This window comes from Marmota monax, unplaced genomic scaffold (genome assembly GCF_021218885.2).
Source record: "Marmota monax isolate L192 unplaced genomic scaffold, Marmota_monax_Labrador192_F-V1.1 WCK01_AAM20220418_F8-fsc00048, whole genome shotgun sequence".
NCBI classification, from domain to species: domain Eukaryota; kingdom Metazoa; phylum Chordata; class Mammalia; order Rodentia; family Sciuridae; genus Marmota; species Marmota monax.
In genome coordinates this window covers 13,345,946-13,371,908 of record NW_026694895.1, presented here as the reverse complement: position 1 = coordinate 13,371,908, position 25,963 = coordinate 13,345,946, and the positions used below count along the sequence as shown (strand labels likewise).

The window sequence follows — 25,963 nt, the reverse complement described above, 5'->3', positions numbered from 1 at the left end:
ACCTCTATGTATATGTAGAAAGTACCAATCATAAATAAATAAATAAAGAAGCAAAAGGAAGATTAGTAGAATAAAGGAGGAGGATAGGGAGGAGAAGGAGAGTTGAGAGGGGAAAATCAAATTCCATGCCTGTATGATTTTGTCAAAATGAACCCAACTGCAATATAAAAGTATAATGTTCTAATAAAAATAAGACTGAGGACTGAATCCACCTGTTTAAAAAAAAATGAAAAAGGAAATGAAAATAAGGAGGAAGAAGAAGAAGAAAGGGAAGAGTAGGAAGGGGGATAGGAAAAAAACAGAAGAAAGGAAAGAAGAGGGAAGGAAAGAGAAAAGAAAGAAAGTTATTTGACATTTCCAATTCAATTTATGGAGTGAGTCCATCAGATTAAAAAAAAAATTAGCATTTGGAGAAAATTCTTCCCTTAAAAGATATTTATGTATATTGTGAAATAAATTGGTTTATAAAGATAGAGATGATTCTTTTATAATTATAATAAAAATGAAAATAATAGAGAAACCAAAAAGTCTAGGATGAAAATTAATGGCACTATTGTTTAAAGCAAGAGAATAGGAAGACATTCCATGTAAAACAGGTTTCTTTAAGCTCCTAATTCCATTTTGGAAAGAGAAGGAGAAAGAGAAGATAAAGCTATGCATTTAAAACTGACGAAGTGCAGTGCTTCTATGCAATTTATAATTAATCTGTGGGCCCATGTGTCAGTAGAATTTATTGAGAAAAATAGTTTAGTGCTATTTTATAAGGGTAAGACATTAGAAGAAAAAGTATTGCAATTGAAGTTACACTAGCTAACAAAATATTATAAGAGCTATTAATCATGAAGATTCAGGTCAGAACTTGGCTAGCAGCTGAAGTCAAGGAAAAAAAAACTGCACAAGTGGTCAGGTGAATTGTGGGTGTTTTATATCTTTCTCTAGTTGTTTCACTTAAGACACTGCTAATGAACAGAATACTAAATAAAATCCTGTTTTAGCCTATAATTTATTTAGTGTTATGATCTATCTGCTCACTCCATTTCAACAATCATCTACCCCTTCCTTCCAAAAAAACTCTTCTCTGTATTAGGAGAACAAAAACATTTCTACCATCTCTTCAATGCTGTAAGCTACATGAATACAAGTTCTAATACTTTCCTAAGTATTCATACATTTTATTAGTGGTTCTTAATCCAGAAAGTTTACAAATGTACTAAAGCCTAAGTTCTGTCTTCAGAAATACAGATTTATTTGGTTTGGGGTGCTCTCTGGCCATAAAGATTTTTTTTTTAAATTTCTACAAGATTCTAATATGTAGCCAGGGATGAAGGAACAGTAAAAAAAAAAAAGCAACAGAACTGCTTCAAATATATAAAATGATAGTATACACACACACACACACACAACTAACAATCTCTTGCTTGCTCTCTCTTTCTCACGATCAATATCCTCTAAAAGAAAGACAAATATTACCTATAAAATAAATTATATATATCTCCATTTCATACCATATAAATTATTGGATTATTTCTGAATTACTAAAAAATCAAATAACACATCTAGAAAAATTTGAAAGTTCTGTAATTATATTTTGGAGATTGTCATCACACTCTAACTACATGCCATGAACAAATATGATTTCTGGAATACAAGGTTCAGCTTTTATGTTCATGCCCTCATCAACTTACCTAATCATCATTACAGTTTTTAGAAGAATGGATATCATTTTTTTCTATCAAGAAGGTACAGTAGGGCTGGGCTTGAGGCTCAGTGGTAAAGTCCTTGCCTAGCACATGTGAGGCACTGGGTTCGAGCCTCAGCACCATATAAAAATAAATAACTAGGTGCATAAATACACAAATAAGTTAAGAAATTTAAAAAAAAAACAAGAAGGTACAGTAGTAGATAATAACTTGAATAGTCTTTGAAAGTATATAATAGCATTGTTATGACTGAATATCAGTTCTCCCATTATAAGGCATTTTTAAGAATTTTATAAATGAACATTTTAATTTGCTTTGGGCATTAACTTAAATGATTTCAGATGTAAAACTGAGTTTTGGCTCATATTACAAAAGTATTACAATTAGTTTTAAATATGGGTAAATAAACGAAATTTTTAATTTCCACATGGCCCAACACAAAATGAAAAGACCGCCTTCTTTAAAAGATTACTTAGACCAATTCTGTTTTATTAAGTTACACAACTGATCATTTTTGGTTTAAGAGTTCCTCCCTGGAAATACCTAAAAAATTTAAAAAAAATGCACAGGAGAGTCAGGACTCAGTATTACAGACTGAAACATTACATAATTTTAAGTCCATACTTTTTAAATATTTCATGGATATTTGAAAAAAAAACAAGTTTATGATTCTATATTATCAAAATAAGAGTTTATTATGGCCCTGTATACCAGTGTCAATTAGGGAGAATATCAGAGATATAGAACTTAGAATCAAAACATTGAGAGTTTAAAGTAACTTAGAGGCCACTTTGACCAAATGCATAAGAATGCATGAATCCTGTCTTACACACACACACACACACACACACACACACACACACACATCTGTTCAAATAACTTCCATCAAAATGGGGGAAAAAAACTTAAAAAAAAAAAAAAAGGACCACAAAAACTGTTTAGCATCTCCATCGCTAATGATTCTGGAGCAAACATCACTATCTTGCCTGTTACCAGACACATTCTAAATTTTCTTGTCTACTGTGCTCTAAAACATCAGAATATCCCTATAGCCCCTCAGCTTTATAGAAACAAGTACAAAACAAGTGAACTCATTCTCTTATAAATTTGTGGTAGTTATCTAGAGCAAACGTCTTAAAGCCAGACAGACCAAAGTTTTACTTATGGTGATACCATTTATTAGGAATGTGACTATGGATTAATTACTTAAAATCATCTCCTCATATATAAATGTCTTATAAAATCTAACACGTAAAATTGTATGAATCAAAAAGATAGGTAAAATGAATCATACTCTTATAAAGGTTTTCCTAAAATTTAATATTAATAGAATGAAAAATCCATTTTCCTGATTTTATAGGATTGCTAAGCCAGAAAGTTGGATGTGCCAGTTAAGAGGGACAGGGCTGAAAGGCAATGAACTGAAGAGCAAAGGAGAAGCCACCATCACTGGGAGCTATCCCTAGTGCTGGTTTCAGACCTGGAACCCTAAAACCCTGTGTTCTCAACATTACTCAAAAAAAAAAAAAAAAAAATCCAGTTTTTAGTATCCACTTTTGTTTCACTAACATGCTTTTGCTATCGTGTGTTCCTGATCTTAATTTCTGTTTGCTTTCCACAGATTTTGATTTATTTTCCCAAATGAAACCCCAACTAAATTGCTTCCTTTGCTGAACATTTTTGTATTGAGATTTTTGGCCTAAAATTGTAACTTTTTATCTTTAATCCCATCAATGATGGTTACTAAAGAATGGTCAGTAACCTTTTCCTCTGTAATTTTCTTAGAAAAACTTAAGTATGTTTGGAATAGTGATTAAAATTAATCAGAAAGTATGAAAATAACTAAAAATATTTTGCTAAATTAGCAACAGTAGCAGCTAATTCTTCATGCTAGACTAAGTATAAATACTACTTTTCCCATACCCATGGCAGACATTACTAATCTATCATGGAATTTTTTTTTAAATCCTAAGTATAGACTTAGAACTGTGATGAGCTCCAAAGATGCCATACCCAAAGGAACCTATTTATAATATCTAAGTTAGTATTAACATGTGAGTTTTTAGAAAGTAGTCTTTATTTTTTTTCTTTCTAAGCCCCAGTTGAACATTGTTAAGAGCATACACTGATGATTTGAAGAAGATAGAAGCACCCTTTATATTTCGGTTATGTAGAAAGCAAGTACATGGTTATTAAAGAATCAGAGCTTTCTCTTCTAAGACTGGAGGTGTTAGCCTTATGTCCTGGATAAATTCCAACTTAGGTAATTACATTCTGCTTACCTCACCCCCCCCCCTAGCAATTTTTTCAAGTGAATCCAGTATTATTCTTCACTTCCTACCCTAACCTGCTGTGTAGTGTTGTGATGAGCTGTTAAACAGCTGCCATGCTTCACTCTACAATGGTGGTTGTGCTTCGCTGTATAATTTGTAACCATTTGCAGTGTGCTTTGGAATCTTTCAGGATAAAAGTGTTATCCTAAAAATGCAAGAAATCATCATAATTTTAAAGGCATACACTACAACTGCTTATTTCAGTTAAATTCAGCATAACATATTTAGAAAATACCTTATTTCATGAAAAATCATAAAACTAGGTTAAAATACCCATGAAACATGCTATGAAGATTATATGAAAAGGTATTTAAGGAAAGCAAACTATTTATCAACTATATGAATATTCTGCCAAAGAAAGGAATAGTAGGAAGAACAAATGCTTAAGACATTTTTATTTGAAAATACATCTGCCTTCATCAGATGGTAAAAATTCCCAATGTCACCCAAGAAAAACAGTGAAGAGAAAAATTGAACGTTAAGTCAATGGGAAATGGAGGAATGCCAACACGTATGGAGAAAGAGATCAAGGATAAATACAAATTTTAACATTTTCTTATTTTTCCTCAGGGTGGAGAATTATACAATCCATTTTCATGGAGGCATATAATTTTGAGTATAGATTGGCTGAGGACATTTGCAGATAGGAACATAATTCTGGCAATACTAAAAAAGACATCGGGGAGGGGGCTATTGGAAGAAGGTGGACTTCATAGATTTCTATTTCTTAGAAATGTTTTCAGGCAGTGATTCTTAAGCCTGGCTAGAATAATGTGAGGAACTTGACAAAAAACACACCAATACCTGGGTCCATCCTCAGAGGGATGTGAACATGCAGATTTTTTTAAAGCTTATAATAAGCAAGCAACACAGAAAACCACTAGTTTTAGGCTGTTCTTTACAAAGTTGGTTATAATTGTGGTTTGAATGGCCTCTTTTAAGAAAAAAAATGTCCTTTATTTAAGGGAGAAAATCCAATCCTATTTTTGAGGGGCTATGTGTCAGTATATTTGAGTAATACAAATAGAGAAATACACTAATTAAACATTATAGCAGCGTATAGATTATCCATATAAGAACAAATATGGTTTTAAATGCTTTAATAATTCCCCAAAGCATCTGAAGTTGAGGTAGCAACTCAAAGAGGTCAGTTCAGGTACACAATCCAAAGATGTGTTTCGTGGAATGATTCTTCATCAACTAGAAAAGGGTCTTACTACCTAAGGATTATATTTCTAAAGGGCCAAAATTCAAACACAATCTTTTCTGAAGTAATAAGAAGAGTCTCTGAAACAGAAACAAAAACTAAAGGTTCTTGGATTTATAGTTATTTGGGAGTATGTTATGTGTACTACACATTTGTCTAAAGCAAACTACAAAATCTTATACTAGCTTTTTTCCCTAACACATACATTTAAAGGCATACCCTTTCTGTTAAAAGAAATAAATAATAAGCCACCATCATATATTAATGCTTACTTATTATATATCTCCAGTGGGGAGACCTGTACCTGCAACCAACCTGCACATTCAAAAGATGTATAAGAAATACCTGTAAGCATGAGGTAAAACAGGTTTTCAACTGGAGCCACGTACTTGAAGGTTGCATGGAATGATGCATATAGTGATACTTTGTCTAGGAAGTGAGAAGTAGTTTCACTGACTTTTATTAATCATAACAGCCTTGTTCTGTAAGTACTAACAATGAAAAACAGTCATAGGATATAAAACAAAACGAAGACAGATAAAAGAAAAAAATAAAACAAAACAGAGCAGGGGAGCTGGGTGCAGTGGGCCAAACCTATTATCTCAGAGACTCACAAGGCTAAGGCAAGTTGGAGACCAGCCTGCCCAACTTAACAAGACCCTGTCTCAAAAAAAAAAGGTAGGGGAGGGGGGAAAGGCTGAGGATGCAGCTCAATGATAGAATACCCAGGGGTTCAGTCCCCAGTACCACAATCAATCAATCAATCAATCAATAAATAAATAAAAAAGAGATTAGGGAAAATATACCCATAAGTACTAGAAAAGTTTGTTGGATATCCCAAGTACTTTAAAAGGATTAACTAAGGACATATATAGCAAAAAGTTATTGAAATGAATGTATTTAGTAATGAAAGAAGAAACAGAGAAATACATTAATTAAACATTATAGCAGCATATAGATTATCCATATAAGAACAAATATGGCTTTAAATGCTTTAATAATTCCCCAAAGCATCTGAAGTTGAGGTAGCAACTCAAAGAGGTCAGTTCAGGTATACAAGTGGCAGTTAAAGTTGATAAAGGATAAAAGAGTACTTGCAAGGAACATACACCACATATCATGTGAAGCACTTTACCTACTTTACTCTCTCACACATAATTTTCACTTGACCCCTGTGATTTATTGTGAGGGCAACTAAGGATCCAACTAATTAGACCAATTACCATCTACAAAGTGGCTAAGCCCAGACTACAAACCAGATCTGACTCCTGAGCTTATGTTCTCCCCAGCATCAAACTTCCTCTTGCATTACATGAAACCCTCCCTCACTCACACATGGGTGCAAAGACATCTGTGCACACACATCCACACACAATGGTGTGCTATAAAGTAACCAGAACTTCCACTTACCCCTAGTGAAGTCAGCCAGTTTATTCATATAGAACTCAAAAGATTTCTAGGAAAGAGGGTTCACATGACAGCCATGGGAAGAAGAACAGGCATGTTGCCAAAGTCATCCTGTAATAGAAATTTTAAATAGCCTCTGGAGATATATATGGAGGGAAAGCTTAACAAAAATTTTAATCATAAAAGCTAAATAATTTATACAAAATTTGCAAATAGGAAGCATAAAAAATTTGATTGGTTCACTCAGGATCTGTGATATCAAGTCCCAGAAAAGGGAGATGAGAAAATTACTTTGAGGTTCTGGGTTTAAAATGCTGGAAACTCCTATTCCTCAGTCTTAGAATAAGTTTTCTATGAGTAGCCCACCATTTACTGGAAGAGCAAAATACATGTAAGCAAGTAGGTTGGCTGAGTCATATGCATTTCACCTTATAATGAGCTGCAGATCAGAAAATTAGATATTTTCAGCGAAAAAGAGCAACACATTGTGATGCAACTGAAATATTTGAGACTTCTAAGAAATTTCTGAGGAGACTGTTGTACTTGGTAAATCCTGGCTAATTCTACACTGTTGATTACTAATACAGCAAGAAACCTGGTTCCACATTTCTACTGCTCTCATGGATTTTTCAGTCTGGCTTCTAAAAAATGATTTTGCTGCTATAATGTTCTAATAACCCTGGGTTAAAACTTCTTTGTTGCAGTTTCCCCAGCTATAAAACAAAGGAAGTGGACCAGGAGAATTCATTTTTAGATACCAATCTTTCCAGTTCTGAAGAGTTCTGATTCAATTCTTTGGTAAGAAAAACAAACAAACAAACAAACAACAAAAACAAGAAGAGCTTAATTTGAAAAGAAAAAAAATAATTTTTCTACAAAGGAATCTGGTTGACATTTTTTCTGATATTCCCATTTCAGTTTACAATAAAATATTTTTTTAAAACTTATGAATTTGAGTTCATTCTCTCCCTTGTCTTCTACTTCCAAAACAATATATCACCTGATCTTAAATATTACAGTTTCTCATTGTTTCTTGTTTATGTCTTTTCAAGTCTACACTCATAGCCTGAGACAGAAACTCCCTCTTCAATTAGCAGGAAATAATTATAATATGCACTTAAGGATTTGGTATTGTAAAATGAGTTTTGGTAGCATAAAAATGAAATGTAGTTTTGAATATATCAGCCCTCTCTCCACAGAATCACTTGGTCTGCTCTGGGCATCAGCAGATGCTTAATAGAGACGATTTGCACTGAGTTTGAAAGAGATGTGTGTCCTGAGCAGATAAGTAAGCTCTCCATGTGCAAATGAATTTAGGGTTGCAGGCCATATTCATGAACTCAGAGTTAGATGACAGGAGTAGGAAGCACTGGACAGGGGACTGAATTTCAAATGAGGAAGATATTTCCACATGGAAATATACAGAAGAGTTGCTAAAACTCCATTTCCTATTTTGACACCCACTAATTACATGTAGGTATCACATATGACACAAATGATGTGAGGACGAACTGTGATTCACCTTATAATTGACCAAAAGGGCAGAAGACCCACAAAATACATAGCAACCGTGCACACATGGTCCTTGGATTTAATATTCTTAGCAATATTTCCTAGTAGCATTTTGACACTCAGTCCAGCATGGTATAGACAAGTGGGTACTAGTACACAATATTCTTTAAAACAAAAACTGGAAGTTGACATAAAGCAGACATCATCTGATCCTCTTAAAATTACTGAAATTACACAGTATTACAATTTTGGGCACAATTCTGGCTCTCCAGAATATTAAAGAAATGGCATAGGTTAATAAAAGCACAAAAGATAATCTGAGAACACACATTACATAAAGTAGTCAACTTTTATTTGATGCTCAATATACCTTAAGTGTTTTACCCGAATACCTTACATACAGAACTTCATTAGTTCTCACAACAAGCCAATGAGACTGATATTACTTCCATGCTTCACAGATGAGGGGATAAAAAGAGGTGGGTGAGTTCTAGCAACTTCCTTAATGTCAGCCAAGTGGTTAGCAATAGGCATGGTACTGAACCACAGCTTGGTTCGACATCAAAGAAACTTTCTTAGGCAATATACCATGCTGCCCTATCATCACACAGCACTGGATCTCAGGATTTCCTATTCAAAGAGACTGCAAGTGATTCAGTTATTGAACTCTGAGAAGATTAAAAGGAGAATAAGAGTACAGAGGATTTGATATCCTTAAAAATTTTATACTCAATTTTTATGAGACAGTAACAAATAAAAAGCAACACTTATCTTGTTTCTATTTGCAACAAACTGAGTAATATCAAGTGAGTCAAAGGGAAGAGCAACTCCAACAAAAACTTCTGCAATGGCTGTTCAATATAACAAACCACACCAAGTTCTAAACTATGACACTGAGGCAAGAGAGACCCTTGCTGTTCAGCTCCATCTACATGAGCCTCCACACCTCAGATTCAATTTACACAACTCTGAATTCACCAGCTTTACACCAACAATTCTAATAGCATATATATTGTGTCAGCCACCATAATCAGTCCTTCAAATCACCCCAACAGGGGCTGAGGTTGTGGCTTAGCGGTAGAGCACTCACCTAGCACATGCAAGGAGCTGGGTTTGATCCTCAGCACCACAATAAAAAAAAAAAAAATTAAAAACAACAACAACAAAGGTATTGTGTCCAACTACAACTAAAAATATATTTTTAAAAATCACTCCAATACTCCTTTAATCAATAAATTGCTTCATTGACATGCCAAGTTTATGGTCAGTGTATTCATTCGAATTTCTTCCCTTTCATCTGAATGCCACTTTCCTGGTTCAAGTCTCTGATAACCTATTCTGACAGTGTTTCTCTTGTTTCTTTGCTGCCTCTTCCCTTTTCCATCAGCATTCTGTTTATTAACACCAAATTTCTCATTTTATAATATAATAATGGCTTCCTAATGAATACAGGTCAAAATCCAGATTCCTCAACTTTTATCCTCATCTCTAGTCTTCACACAACTCATTCAAAGGTATTGTATTTCTTCTAGAGACAACAATTATTCACTTCACAAATATGTGTACCTATTCTCTCTCTTCACAACATGCCTTCTCACTCATCCTAACCCATTCCACATTCCTTAATAGGAAGAAGCAGAAGCACAAATTAGAGCCGAACAGTTTGGGTAGCGTGGGATTTCAGGCAAGCTTAACCTTTTGAACCTTACTTGTCTCACTTGCAAAATAAGGACAGTAGTACCCAGTCTGCAGGGATTTCATAAAGACAAGAAGTAATGTACATAAACGGCATGCCCAGAAAAAGCACTTGAATAATGAAAATAACAATAATATTATTGTTGATATTTGGAAATAACAATAATGTGACAGCCATTGTTGTTATTTCCAAAGCTTAGTACATCTTACATGCTCAGCTCAAATGCCACAAACAGCATATTTATTTTCCTCTCTTATACTTACAGACACTTGAACATGCCTATTACTCTTATATAGTTCCCCCACATAAAGGTTAAGTATCCTCTATCATTTATCATTTTCTACCAGAATATCCTATATTTACCAAACACCAAGCCTTTAATAGATGTTGGCTGCTCTCTCTCCACTTCTCTTCAACATAGTTCTCGAAACACTGGCCAGAGCAATTAGACAGACGAAAGAAATTAAAGGCATAAAAATAGGAAAAGAAGAAATTAAATTATCACTATTTGCAGATGATATGATTCTATATCTAGCAGACCCAAAAGGCTCTACAAAGAAACTATTAGAGCTAATAAATGAATTCAGCAAAGTGGCAGGATTTAAAATCAACACGCATAAATCAAAGGCATTCCTGTATATCAGCGACAAATCCTCTGAAATGGAAATGAGGGCAACCATTCCATTCAAAATATCTTCAAAAAAAATAAAATACTTGGGAATCAACCTAACAAAAGAGGTGAAAGACTTATACAATGAAAACTACAGAACCCTAAAGAGAGAAATAGAAGAAGATCTTAGAAGATGGAAAAATATACCCTGTTCATGGATAGGCAGAACTAACATCATCAAAATGGCGATATTACCAAAAGTTCTCTATAGGTTTAATGCAATGCCAATCAAAATCCCAATGGCATTTCTTGTAGAAATAGAGAAAGCAATCATGAAATTCATATGGAAAAATAAAAGACCCAGAATAGCAAAAACAATGCTAAGCAAGAAGTGTGAATCAGGCGGTATAGCGATACCAGACTTCAAACTATACTACAGAGCAATAGTAACAAAAACAGCATGGTACTGGTACCAAAACAGGCGTGTGGACCAATGGTACAGAATAGAGGACACAGAAACCAATCCACAAAACTACAACTATCTTATATTTGATAAAGGGGCTAAAAGCATGCAATGGAGGAAGGATAGCATCTTCAACAAATGGTGCTGGGAAAACTGGAAATCCATATGCAACAAAATGAAACTGAATCCCTTTCTCTCGCCATGCACAAAAGTGAATTCAAAATGGATCAAGGAACTTGATATCAAATCAGAGACGCGCCGTCTGATAGAAGAAAAAGTTGGCTACGATCTACAGTCAGTGGGGTCGGGCTCCAAATTCCTCAATAGGACACCCATAGCACAAAAGTTAATAACTAGAATCAACAAATGGGACTTACTCAAACTAAGAAGTTTTTTCTCAGCAAAAGAAACAATAAGAGAGGTAAATAGGGAGCCTACATCCTGGGAACAAATCTTTACTCCTCACACTTCAGATAGAGCCCTAATATCCAGAGTATACAAAGAACTCAAAAAATTAGACAATAAGAGAACAAACAACCCAATCAACAAATGGGCCAAGGACCTGAACAGACACTTCACAGAGGAGGACATACAGTCAATCAACAAGTACATGAAAAAATGCTCAACATCTCTAGCTGTCAGAGAAATGCAAATCAAAACCACCCTAAGATACCATCTCACTCCAGTAAGATTGGCAGCCATTAGGAAGTCAAACAACAACAAGTGCTGGCGAGGATGTGGGGAAAAGGGTACACTTGTACATTGCTGGTGGGACTGCAGATTGGTGCAGCCAATTTGGAAAGCAGTATGGAGATTTCTTGGAAAGCTGGGAATGGAGCCACCATTTGACCCAGCTATTCCCCTTCTTGGTCTATTCCCTAAAGACCTAAAAAGAGCATGCTACAGGGACACTGCTACATCGATGTTCATAGCAGCACAGTTCACAATAGCAAGACTGTGGAACCAACCTAGATGCCCTTCAATAGACGAATGGATAAAAAAAATGTGGCATTTATACACAATGGAGTATTACTCTGCATTAAAAAATGACAAAATCATAGAATTTACAGGGAAATGGATGGCATTAGAGCAGATTATGCTAAGTGAAGCTAGCCAATCCCTAAAAAACAAATGCCAAATGTCTTCTTTGATATAAGGAAAGTAACTAAGAACAGAGTAGGGACGAAGAACAGGAGAAGAAGATTAACATTTAACAGGGATGAGAGGTGGGAGGGAAAGGGAGAGAGAAGGTAAATTGCACGGTAATGGAAGGAGACCCTCAGGGTTATACAGTGGAGGGGGTAGAGAGAGAGGAGGGGAGGGGAGGGGAGAGGTGGGGAGGGGGGAGGGTGGATGATGGGAAAGGCAGCGGAGCACAACAGACACTAGTATGGCAATTTGTAAATCAATGGATGTGTAACTGATGTGAATCTGCAATCTGTGTATGGGGTGAAGGTGGGAGTTCATAACCCACTAGAATCAAAGTGTGGAATATGATATGTCAAGAAATTTGTAATGTTTTGAACAACCCACAATAAAAAATTAAAAAAAAAAAAAAAAAAAAAAAAAAAAAAAAAAAAAAAAAAAAAAAAATAGATGTTGGCTGAACAATAGCATATATAAAACCTCAAAGAATTAATTACTGTTGAGTAAGTTTTGTTGAACCTAATTACTTTAAAGTAGATTTTTAAAGGATTTTCTATATGAAAAAGTCTTTTATCTGTAATTTATTAGGGAACAAGCCATTTTAGGTAAGAGATTATTCTGGTAGCTTACTGTTCAATGGCACATTCCAAATTTTTTAATATTTAATGAAAAACTTTCTAGAACATCCCATAGCACTCTCAAATAGAATGCTGAACAACTAAAATTACTTCTGTACTGATTGGTTCACCCATCCTTAACCACTAGTATGGAATGTGTACCTATTATAGTTGACGGGTAGATGTAGCCAGTGTACATGAGACATTCCCTGCCTTATGACATAGTACCTATGCCTCCAGATGAAACTGTTTGGCTGCTGTCATGTGGATCGATAGGATATGAGACAGCCTCTTCCTTTATTTATTTATTTGAATTAGGGGTAAACTTTATATCTTTGACTGTTTTATAAAATTACTAGATTTTTCAGAATTTTGTTGCCCTCACTTTTGAGATTAGAGCCATGATAACTGGGTAAGCTTGCAAAAATCCCTGTCAATAGATAACCAAAATGCTGATGATCAGAGGATTAATAAAGTCATTAATACTTAATGAAAACTTGTCAAGTTGTAGGCACTGTGATCAGTGAGAACATTATAGAATAATCACCTCAATCCTCATACTAAAACCTAAGAGATGGGTACTATTCCAATTTTTGTTTCCCAATTGGGAAACTGAAGCTTGGCAGGTTAAGTGATTTACTCTAGGCTGAACAGCAATACTAAGTGGCAGAAGCCAAACTGAAATCCTGCTACATCACACTGCTGACTAACCTTTCATTCAGCATTTCTAAAAATAGAGTGTTTGGAATATAAGAGCATTATTATTAAAAGCTTAATCTTTCAAATATCATAATAACATAATTGTGATCTAATATGCACTGTCCATAACCCTCATTTAACGAATAGAGTATACAAAGCATAAACTGTTCTTGCCTTGATGTCTCCACAATGATGACCAGTCATTGTGCTCTGAGCCTGATGAAGGGAAATGAGCCTAAGTGGGCCTTTCACTGAATTCTCCTCAACTGTATCTTGAATTTATCCAATGATATTTGTTCTCATCATTTGGTAGAAGCCCTTCTTCCTTACTTCTTTTGAACTGAGGCCCCTAGCTTGGTATATTCTCTGATTTGCAGTTATTTCATTGCACTGTCTTCTATAAGGGCCTTTGCACCTTACCTCCCAGATTTCTTAGGACAGGTCTGCAAGAACCTAAGGAAAAAAATGGACATCAAGATTCTGATGTAAAATCTTTTCTCTCTACTTGAAAACAGGAAAAATTATCCTATAATGCAATGCACAGTTTTTGTTGTTGCTGTTGAACTCAGAAAGCATTTCTGAGTGGGGTCATTCCTAAGTCAAAGAAAGCAGAAACCTAAGTGTTGGAATTAGCCATTCACATGGATGATAATATCATTAAAAATACATTTGGAGCAAACAAGAGTTTGTTCTGTGTAACTTCATGGGTATGTGTGTGTACACGTGTACTGAAAAGCAAACTATCTCTTCTTTCAACAAGAATAGTAAAAGGAAGATAGTTGGGATCCAATGCAGCATGAAATATTTTTATTGGTTATAAAGGAGATTCCATGATGGTGAATGGTATTCAACATTGGAATGATTTAACAAAAGGATTTTTTTCTATAATGTGATTCTATTAAAAAAAATTAAATGACATACAAAGGAAACATATTTTTGCATTCATTTTGAAGAGCCAAAATAATTGTTCACAAATATGCATATGTTTAAATTTATAAAAACAAAACTTTTCTTCTACTACATTGATATTCAACTCAGTACCTACTACATTATTTCATAAAGTAGTTTTACAATTTATAGTTTTACAAATATGTATTAGTAAATGTCTAACATGAATACTTTCTCAAAATATCTGAGAAATATGACCACATGTGGTAAGAAGATTAAGGTGTTTTCTGGCAACCCCCCTCCCCAAAATGCAGAACACTTGATGGCAGAAAAAAAAAAGTTTTTGGTGGGGAGGCATGGGGGCTGCCTTCTGTCCTATCAATCCACAAATTCTCAAATTACAGATCTGCTGTTGTGTTCTGACACATCTGCTTTGCAATGTAAAATAGTGTTTTCTTTAATAAGAATTCTTCAAAAAGCCCTTAGGCTCCTCGCCTTTGTTTGCAGAGCCTGAGAGTTTTCATTTAAAGTTTTCACACTGTTTTTAAAATTCCCCATTTTTGTTTCTAAATTAGTTAGGAAAAGTCCACAAACCTCTGTTTTGTCTTCACTGTTTAAGCTACATGGAAATGGAAGAGAGAATCACTCAGAGAAATTCCTAAGGACTCAATAAATGAGATTACCCCAGTGACCAACATTTTTTCCCTCTCTCTTTGGCTGTTAAAAAATGTAGAAAGTAGGAAAGTGGAGATGTTCTTTATAGAATTTCCATACCAGGGATGTAAAATCTACTATGAATCAAGGAATCTCCGAGGTAAAACTACTCTTTTTTTTTTTTTTTTCTGTGTAATTCTGACAGTCCCATATGGTGGAAAATAGGATTCAACAAGGAAATAATAACTGAAATAGATACAATTCTATCCTAATGATCACAGCAAGGTTGATACTGTGGTGACTAAATTGGACCTAAAACTCAGATAAAGTATATATTACTTGATCTATAGTAAGTACATTTGCTTCAATTTGCTTCCAGTCCAAACTTAAACTCCTAAGGATATGGTTTCCATTCATCCCTTCATTAAAAAAATAAGTATGTGACTGATTTTTAAAGGTCTCCACAGAAAACACATAGTTGACTTTTTTACAATAATTATGTATAACCATATGAAGAAATGTGAACTTTTTATCCATAATATAATGGAATAAAGAAGGTAGGTGACTGATAAATATATATGAATACCAATCTTGACAGCATGAACATATATATGTCTCTTTAATCCAATTGAATATTATTTGAAGAACATGGTATCCATTTGGACACACCCTTTGCATGGTCCCTGATGGAATTCATTGGGAAAACACTGATCTATTTCAAGGATAAGTGATCTACTTTTTAATTTGCTGCACTTCTACAATACATTCTTATATAATCCAATTTGTTGGGAGTGAAGATAATCTAGTTTCACAAAAATCATGGATGCTCCCTTACTAACAAACCCTGTAGGAGGTACAGATGGAAAAAGGCTGATGCTGTGTGGATGCAAACTACTCCACCCTTAACATCTAATGGGAAAGGTCAGGCTCTGCCTTGTAATGCTCTAAGATTTCATGATAAAACCTAAGGCAAGAGAGTTTGGATAAATGAGAGGTAACTAGAAACCAAAAACAAAATGGTTTTCTTACACACATGAAATTGCAATCTCAGCCCATAGCCAATTATTTAAAGTTTTCCTTCTATTTTCCTTCTTTAGGCCCATTTTCAATTATACTATCAGAATTCTTTCTCAAAATTTCTTATACCTCTTGAAGCATCTTCTCAACATTTTAAAAGTCTGCTTTCTAAAACCTGAGTCCTTTCCTTCATAACATTACCACAACATGCTCACTTTCATCCAAACTTTCTGTCAATTCTTCTGTCTATTTCTTCTTCACTAGTCAAAAGTCAAATACTAGGGACCAGGACTCTCTTTATACAAGGAGCAGTACAGCGAGACAGTTATGATTTTCAATTTTAAAATAGCTTAAACATTTTTTGATTTCTAGTTCTACCTTTACTATATTGCATACATGTGAGTATGGTCAAAAGTTACTTAGATTCTCTATATTTCAGTTTCTTCAACTATTAATTGGAAATAACTTTTAGAGTTGTAGAAAAAGTAAAATGTTAAAATGTGTATCAAATGCCAAGCACAACATAGGGCTTAAAGTAATATTCAATAAGGATAGGTTTTATGATTAGCTCTATCTTCTAAAGATGATTGTCAGAAAGCAACCTGAAAATTCTTCAGGTATTCCAATTTTGTACAACTGAGACTCGCACAAAACTCCAGACATTTGAAATTTTCTTATGACTGCTAGTGTTTTCCTAGCAGTCATGATATGGAGTAAAGAAATACTGACTTTCAGTAACATCCACCTCAGCAGGCTGCAGGATTTCTTCCTTTTATCTCTATATCACACACTTATGAACAAGAATTTCCATTTGAAATTGGCCTTGAAACACACAGTAAAACTGTCTAAATTTTCAAACAAATGTATATCCTTTAATATAGGAATAGTCTTTTGTAATATATTCCAGTAAACTATATCATCTGAATGAGTTTGATAAGATATTTATCTTCTAATAATAATACTGAAAAAAAAACACTCTTTGTTGACCATCAATCACCTGGCAATCCCAGAAGCCTTTACTACAAAAGGAGTTTCTTTCCGCAACCCAACAGAAAAGGGAGATACAGTTAGTGGTAAAACTCTAATCGAGGAGATCTTAAAAGAGCATATTGAAATATCCTCTGGTCACCTAAAGCTTAAGGATATTACAACTGCACAAAAAGACCTTAAGATGTTGATTGTTTGGATGAAAATACCTCATGCAGATCTTAGGGGTAAGGGATAATATTTACTTCCACTTGCTGTCATTCATAATTGCTGCCCAAAGTGGATTACACATTTCCTTACATTCTTAAAATGAAACTTACTGGTTAGTATTTAATCTCTCTTAATAAATCATAGTCATCCTTTTGATGTACAAGCTGTACAATCATGGAGAAATGTCTGCAGGGGTTATTTGATGTGCAGAGTTGGTTACCCTGACATAGAATGGCTACAGGCTGCTATGTTTTTTCACTTCCCATATATTTTTTTAAATAGTTTATCTCTCTCCTCCCTTGTTGTCAAGCTGTCACTCAGCTGTCACTTTTTACTGCTGTCAGTGTGCCTGCCTTTATCACACCCCCAATTTGGTGCTGCTAATCTACTGTCAGCTAAAACATCAGATAATCAAGACCTCTGAAAATTGCATTAACAATCAGTGGTGGGCTGAGCAATGGATGGAGATTTTGAGATATGAGTTCTAGTTCCTGCTTTGCCTGTATTTAGCTGTGTGATTGTAAGGAGACATATAGCTTCTCTGGGCCACACTGGTCCCTTCATTCATAAAATGAGGAACTATTTGTATGTATGTCCATGTGTGTATATGTTTTTGTGTGAGAGACAGACAGACACACAGAGATAAATAGATATCACAACTAGACCTATATTTCTCTGGCTACCAGGTTAAAAAAAGGAGAAATATACATGTAATGTTTTTGTGAGTTAAAAGAACTCAGGAGGTGGAGGGTACCATTGACTCTTAAATTGTTGAATTCAAGGACACTTTCAAACATCACCTCACTTAATCTCAATGCTCTGAATTTACTTCTAATCATCTCTTTACACTGTCTTCCTTTTGTTGCACAGAATAATCATCTCATTGTTGACTTTATGAATCTTTTCTTCTCATTTCAATCTTGGGCTTTTCCTCCAACAACTCCTTAAGCAGACAGAGTGAGTGCCAAAGGCAGCCCATGTTAAAAAGTAAGGATGATGAGGAGTAATTAGCCAAGGAGCCTGAGAAGGAGCTGCCCATGTGAAGCCACCTAAAGAATGTGCCATAGTGTGTCAGATGCTGCTGGTAAATTAAGAAGGATGGGTACTAAGGATTGACCAAAGGATTTACAAGTATGGAGCTCATTGATGACCCTGACAAAAAGTCAGTGTTAACAGCTCTGACAGAATAGAGTGTAAATGAAATTGGATAAGTAATAACAATAAGTATAAACAACAATTTTGGTGAGTTTTGCTACCAAAAGAAGTAGAGAAATGAAGCATTAGCAAAAGGGAGAAATGTAATCACGAGAGATGCTTCTTTTTTTTTTCTTTTTTTTTCCTTAAAGAGAGATTTTTTTTAAGATATGAGAAATAGTAGAGTTTTTTGTATACTAATAGGAACAAACCAGGAAAAAGAAAACAGTAATGATTCAAAAAAGAGAAAATTATTAATGAAGAACATAGAACGAAAAATTCATGAAACAATAGGCCATGAGTACGTGCGAAAGATGGGTTCTCTCAAAGAAGTGGAGATGCGTCCTTAGCTTGAACCAAGGGCAATTCATCCATAGCAACAGGTGTGAAGAGGGAGAATCTGCACCCAGAAGTACACAACTGGGCAGACCTGTGTCACTATACAGAAGTTTCTTTCTGACTGCTTCTATTGTCTCAAACATCAACTGAGAATGAACAGAGAAGACTTGGAGATTTCTAAAAGAAAAGGAGAGAAAAAGGAAAGGAAAGAAAAAAAAAAGGAGAAGGAATGATTTACCACCTAAACATGTGGAAGTGTGGTATGAGTGCAGGTAGCCCAAAGGATCTGTGTGGAATTAGGAGTACAAATTCAGAGCACATTAAAAAGTACAAATAGATGTTTTTATGTTTGTTTGTGTGTTTCCAGTCATCTTTAGTTCGATGAGTGCAGGTAGAAAGTAAGTGAAGAAATGGATTTAATCAGACCTGGGGAGAGAAGTGAAGCAATGATGTAAAAGATTTGAGATCATATGCAAGACAATAAATATGATAAAGGAATTTGGAAGTTAAGCTGGATAAATAAGGAAGAAATAAGAACAAAATGAAAGTAAAAAGTTCACTTAATCGATGGATGGTACATTCTTGTAAGGTCAAAGAATATTTCAGTTGAGGTGACAAGAAAACAAATAAACCAACCTTTCTATTTGTATTAGACTGACCTTTTGGCAGAGTAGTACTCTATTTTCTTGTGTGCATTACAGAAGTCTGGAGGTTGAATGGGAATAACTCACTAAATGCAGAAGACAACAGATGTGCCAAATTACACATTAGTGGGGGTAAGGAAGTTAATAAAACAAAATAATATTTTACTGGGGGTCTGTTTCATACCAGGCACTATCCTAGACATTTGGCAAACATCATTTCATTTATTCTCTAAAGCATCCCTATGAAGTGACAAGGTAAACGTAATTATGACTATTAAAGAACCTAGGTTCTGGGTTACTCTGAGTCTGGCAAAAATCACAGAGTTAGAAAGTGGGAGTTAAGACTGAAATAGATGTACATGTGACAACAGTATTTAACAGCTTTCCAATCCCCAAATGTTTAATATGGATAATGGAATGCTGTTGAGAGAATAATCTCTCTTGTTATCATTTTTCTAGACTTTAGAAGTAAGGCAGGAGATGGGTTAGTAGAGCAATAGATAACAGAAGGTATCACAAGCCCAATAATACTGAGTGCCTCAGTGACTGACATGCTCTGAGTTTCAACACACATCAACTGATTCAATCCTCACTATTTTTGCTGGGAAAGTAGCTCTTTCCTCTTCTTTGATTAATATCTATTATATTACATATAGGATGTTATATTAATAATCTAACTCCATCTTATGCTTTATTTTTTAATATTTTAATTGTAGTTGGACACAATACCTTTATGTTATTTTTATGTGGTGCTGAGAATCAAACCCAGAACCCCACTTGTGCTAGGTGAGAGCTCTACCACTAAGCCCCCTGCTTTATTTTTATTTAAATCCATTTTACCGTGACCATACAGAGAGAGAGAGAGAGAGAGAGAGAGAAGCATTCAGAAGTCTTTTTTTTTTTTAATCACCTTGGTTATTTTGCCTTTGGAATTGCTAAATATTTTTCAACATCTCAACAAAATAATAAGCTTTTAAAACTGCAGGCATTAGAATGATTGTCATTCATGCAAATAATCACTTACTTACACTATATGAGTTTGGGTTGTATAAAGCAAATTACCATTTGAAAATAATTCAAATAACACTCTGGGCTAAGACCTTGCTTATGAATGTTATCTTGGCCACAATATTTCTTAACCTTCTTCTATTTAGCTAGATTCCTTTATGGTAATATGGTTCAAATTAATAAACTATTCAATTGCCATAGGTGTATTAAACATATTATGTTATAGAAACATATCAGATGTAAATGAATTTTAAAACACATTATTTACTAGGAAACCTATAGCAGTAACAAGATGAGCTATAACTACCTACTCACTTACAGATGTACAATGTTATCTCTGAACAAATTAAAAACTTATTTCTAAAAACAAACCCAATATTTTAAAAATTCAGGTTCAAAATTGTGTTCCAGTGAATAATAAGTGTAAAGTATAACAATAAGAGTTTTCAAAAATTGAAATTTTCCCATCACACCTAAGAAACTATGTCTACAGAAATATATACACACACTTATACAGTTAGCCCTCTGTATCCATGGGTTCCCCATTCAGGGATTCAACCAACTGCAGATCCAAATTATTTGGGAAGAAAGCAATATGTCTGTACTGAGCATACACAGACATTTTTCTAGCTGTAATTGTTTGACTAATGTCATATAATCATTATCTGCCCAGCCCTTATATTGTATTAAGTATCACAAGGAATTTAGAGATGGTTTAAAGTATATGGGGAGATGTATATATGTTAATATAAATACTATGCCACTTTACATAAGAACTTGAGTATCTGCAGATTTTGATATCCCTGGCATTTAGCTCTTGGAACAAATCCCTCACACATATGAAGATATGACTATACACATACACACATATGAAAATTCACATGCCTACACACACACACACACACACACACACACCTGAAAACTGATTGTCATTATGGTTGCATTTAGCTTTATAGTTTTCAAAAAGGCAAATAAATCATGAAATGTTATTAATAAATGACCTATAATGACAGGAAGCTTTAACAGAAATTAGAATCAAAAGTTATGGAAGCTAAACTTAATCCAGTCTGTGACAATGACAGGGTGATTGCAAGACAGTCTCTACTTCTCTGGACTTCTGTTTTCTACTATGCACAAAGTAAGGATTGGGCAAGGTGGTCTAACTTGAATTTTATGACTCATTAACTTGATTTGGTATGGGGAGATTTTTTTGTAGATGAAATACTAACTAGTAAGACACTCACATAAATCATCATTAGGGGTGCAGATGAGGACTACTGACCCTACAGCAAAATCTGGGTGAACTCAGTAAATCTAGAACACAGAGACTAATGCTGACCTTCTGCACAGCACCTAAGGACATTAAATCATCTCTGGCCTTCATTGCAAAGATGGGGTAGAAACAGCTGTCCCCAAACTTCTTCTAAGGATGCAATTACAAAACAGCAGCATACCCAGCTAGCGTGAGTCCCACTGAAGAAAAAAAAAAAAACTTTGTATTCACATAGGACAAATATTCCTGATAGTAGTAAAAATAGTTTTGCTAAGTTTTAATCGAAAGTGAAAAGGGATTCCAGAATGTTCCTTTAGAGCCACATCATCCATTGCTAATTCAGGGTGGGCCCAGTAACAAGGGTAATAAAAAATGTCCTTAGCAAATGAGAAAGAGAAATGGCAATTAAGTATATTGGCAACCCAATATGGAAGGCTTAACTCATTATAAAGATAATATAAATAATAAAAATGAAGAAAGAAAAAGATTAGAGGAAAATAGCAGTGAAACTGAAAAGTCATCCAGAAAATGAGGTTTTAACATTACTTTTTTAAAGAGTTATTATTATGCATTTAAACCAGTGGCTCTAAGGCTGGATGTAAAAGTTGACAAATATGCTTGACAATGACTTTTTTAATAAATAACAAACAAAGAAAATTGACAGTAAGTTTTAAAAGCCAAAGCAACCTACTTTGGGAAATAAATAACAGTAAAAAAAGGAAGAATTCAACGTCTGAACTAACCACCCAGTGATCCAATGGACATACACGTATTGAAAATCTTAATAAAGTACAGTACGGTGAGAAAGAACTCATCTCTCTATTAACCATGCTTATGCCAATATGTTTAAATTGGCAGGAAAAAAACACTGATTTCTATACATTTGAGAAGTAATTTATGATACAATATTGAGAACAGAGTCAAACACACTGACCTGCTCACATCAGGAAATCTGATGGGAAAGTAAATAACTTGGCACTTGGGTCTGATGATGCTTTCCAGATCCTTGGGTCTGTGATCAGGAATCAGCTTCATAAATTTTCCAATGGAAGTGAGAAATGACTCCATATTAAAAACTGAGTTGAATACCACCACATCAGCCACCAAGCTTTAAAGGAAAAAAATAAATAAATGCAAATGATAAACTCAGATTAATTCAGAGAAATTTTTATAAGCCTAAAACCTCTGTGTATTAATTATAGTTTACATTGTACTTCAGGATTCCAAAGAGCACTTCACTTCCCATCAGTATCTCTCAAAATGTCTCTATTAATAGATAAGTGAGTTTCATTAGTGTTGTATCATGGGAAGTTGGATTGGTGGCAACAGGGAGGAAAGACAACAGGCAAATTTAATGATTCAGTGGGATCACATGGGACTTCAAACCAAAACATGCTTCCCCATAATGCCAGGAACTTTCCACATTACCAACAATATTTAATTTAGAAAAAAAAAATTTTAATTGTAGCCCATCTGCCAAGACTGAGTTTCTCTGTCAGTGATATACTTTGTTTTTTACTGTAATATTAAGGAGGGAATGTTTGCTGGACTTCTTGCCACCTTCATTCAAGCTAGGCCGTGGTATTTTCAAAACATTTTGGTCAAAGTCTGTAAGTGTATTCTCTGCTTTAGGTTTTGCTTCAATAAGCTGTGTTATGTTTTTCTGGCACATGCCTGTAATCCCAGTGGCTCTGGAGGCTGTAGCAGGAGTACCATGAGTTCAAAGCCAGCCTCCAGCCAAAGCGAGGCACTAAGCAACTCAGTAAGACCCTATCTCTAAAGAAAGTACAAAACAGGGCTGGGGATGGACTCATTGGTTTGAGTGCCCCTGAGTTCAATCCTCAATAGCAAAAAAAAAAAAAAAAAAAAAAGAAAAACTGTTATGTTTCTTAAAGTTCTGAAATTACATGGGAAGAGCAATAGTATCTCTACAAATCAACTTATTTCTCTTTATTATATTTGGGGTCATCAGAGAAGTAGACAAATTAGGAGAAATGGATCTAGAAATCCATATCATTTGTCCTACTCATTATATATACAATGAACACAATACCACAACATTTAGAATTAAACAAAACAAATATACTACTGATTATTGCTTTTGACAAATAACACTGTGCTCCTCAATATTTTACAAAAATAACATTAAAATATTTTTATAAGAAAATGTGAGGGGGAGGTAGGAGGAGAAGGAAAGAGGAAGTACTTGGGACTGAAATGTAGCAAATTATATTCCATGCATGTACGATTTTTTTAAAAGAATAAACCCCATTATTATGTATAACTATAATGTACTAATAAAAAATATTAAAAAGGAAAAGCTAAAAAAACTGAAGAGGAAAACATGAAAGCAAACTTTATGTGATATAAACATGTCAGCAGTTTTCAGATTGCTTGTAATATTTTCTTGGACACAAGTGAACACAATTGAGAATCATGGATGAGCTGGATAGAACCTGAATGTATAGTATGATCTTTTTATGAATCAAATTGATTTAATAAATCACTGTTTGGATTTTTGAAAATGACTTCTTATCATTTAACCAATGATTCAGTGTCACTGGATCTCAATGAAATGTGTACAAACACTTCCAAAAAAGGATACAGATAAACAGATACAGCAATTTTATTTCACCCTGAAAATGACAGATCAATAACACTGAAAGCATTAAAGTCCATAGGACTGTAAAACACAATAAAATAAGTAGCGCTTATAGATAGGATAGGAATGCCTTACCAAATCCTCAATTTCATTTATACCATACTTCCTGGGACAGCCAGATTTACTATTATTAATACACAGTAGAATGAAAAAAATCAATGAGCAAAATCTTATCTTTACAAAAATCATACATGCATGGAATATAATTTGCTACAACTTTCCTCCAAAATTCCTTTTGCATACAAGTTTTTTGGTTTTTGTTTGTTTTAAAGTTCTTACCCGGTACAAATCTGGGGGAACAGTAATGTCTGTAACATGGATAAAACAAAGGAAAGTATAGAAGTGCTGACATGACACTAAGCAATAAGGAAACCAATATAATAATATCCCAAAAGTTGAAGGATGTTTTACAGCTAGCCTGTTTTCACCATATGTCACATATTGTAATAGCGACCCACAGGTCATAATATACAGTTACGACATGTGTTCATAAGTCAGAGGGTTAGTGAAACCTCTGTTTAAGGTGAGTGCTTATGTCAGTCATCTTTAAAATCCTTAACTGCCACACAGTCAAGGAAGAAATCTGACAGTGCCAACAAAAGCAGAAGTCAGCAAGAAAACTAAAGAAACATTTGAGAAAGCAGGAGTCATACTTTTTGAAGAGAATCAGAACAAGACTGTTCTTTGACACTCTTATTTTTCCTCTGGACAACTGTGAGCCATTTTTTTCCCATTAAGAAGCCAAATGATGATGAAGTTCACTTCTTTCTTACCAAGCTTGTCTATCAGTTTACCCTCTTAAGAAGAGAAATGCTGAAAAAATGTGTGCAAGCTTTTACAGACTCATTCCCTGTGAGTAAAACCAATTTCTTATAAAGGAAGGGAGGGGAGTGAGGTAAAATTTGTTTTAGATATCTGTTCTCAAAGGGCAGATAGCTAAAACCCAACCACTTACATTCTTAAAAATCTAGTCTGTGCTAAGTGAAAGACACAAAACTCTTTACAGAAATATTATTTTTGGTGCATTTGCTTCCTGATATGAATGGGTATAACTTCCATTAACTTTAAAGCCACCCATAAAAGGAAAAATAGACTTAATTTTTTTTTCCCAGTGTTTTCTCAGGGGTAATAAACACACACTATCTGAAGAAAAGAATGATGCTAATTCAAGAAATCATAGGAATATTACAAATGTTTTCCATATTGATAAAGCACAAAATGATTTTATTTTCATTTTTCAAACATATTTTCCTTTGTTTCAATATAAAATAAAGTATTTTAATTTTATTATGAAATTTTAAAACAGTTGCTTTTTTATGAGACATTTGACGTGAAACAGTTCCACTCTATTTTGATAGCACTGCTACTTCACAATTGAAGCAGCCTGTAAAAATGATTGCAGGAAAACATTTACAAAATGCTCAAAACACAGAATTATTACCATATAGTTGTTTTCTATGTCAACTACACAATGGAACACACTTGCAAGAGTTGAAGGTCTGCTGAAACACATCATCAATCCAAAATGCTAATAATTGTTAAAAAAAAAAAAAAGTGAGCAAAATGTATCCAATTCCTGCCACCAAGTCCATTTGATGCATGTGGTTACTTGAATAAGATACAACAGCAGCCCCATTTTCTGGAGTTGTTATTAACTTATTTCATTAACTAACCATCAGCAGATATACTTTGTTGAA

At 34.3% G+C, this 25,963-nt stretch overlaps 1 protein-coding gene across 9 annotated transcripts in view; it reads right to left on the bottom strand.

Moving 5' to 3' along the window:
• The window catches only part of Gtdc1 (glycosyltransferase like domain containing 1), a 382,956-nt gene that overhangs the window by 178,175 nt on the left and 178,818 nt on the right, over positions 1-25,963 (bottom strand). For all 9 annotated transcript variants that reach the window (XR_009225165.1, XM_046426876.2, XM_058573487.1 and 6 more), the window contains one exon: positions 22,539-22,712. Coding sequence is in view for 8 of the 9 variants with exons in the window: in XM_046426876.2 (XP_046282832.1) it covers positions 22,539-22,712 (174 nt within the window). In the remaining variant the exon portion in view is untranslated. The remainder of the gene's footprint in view (positions 1-22,538; positions 22,713-25,963) is intronic.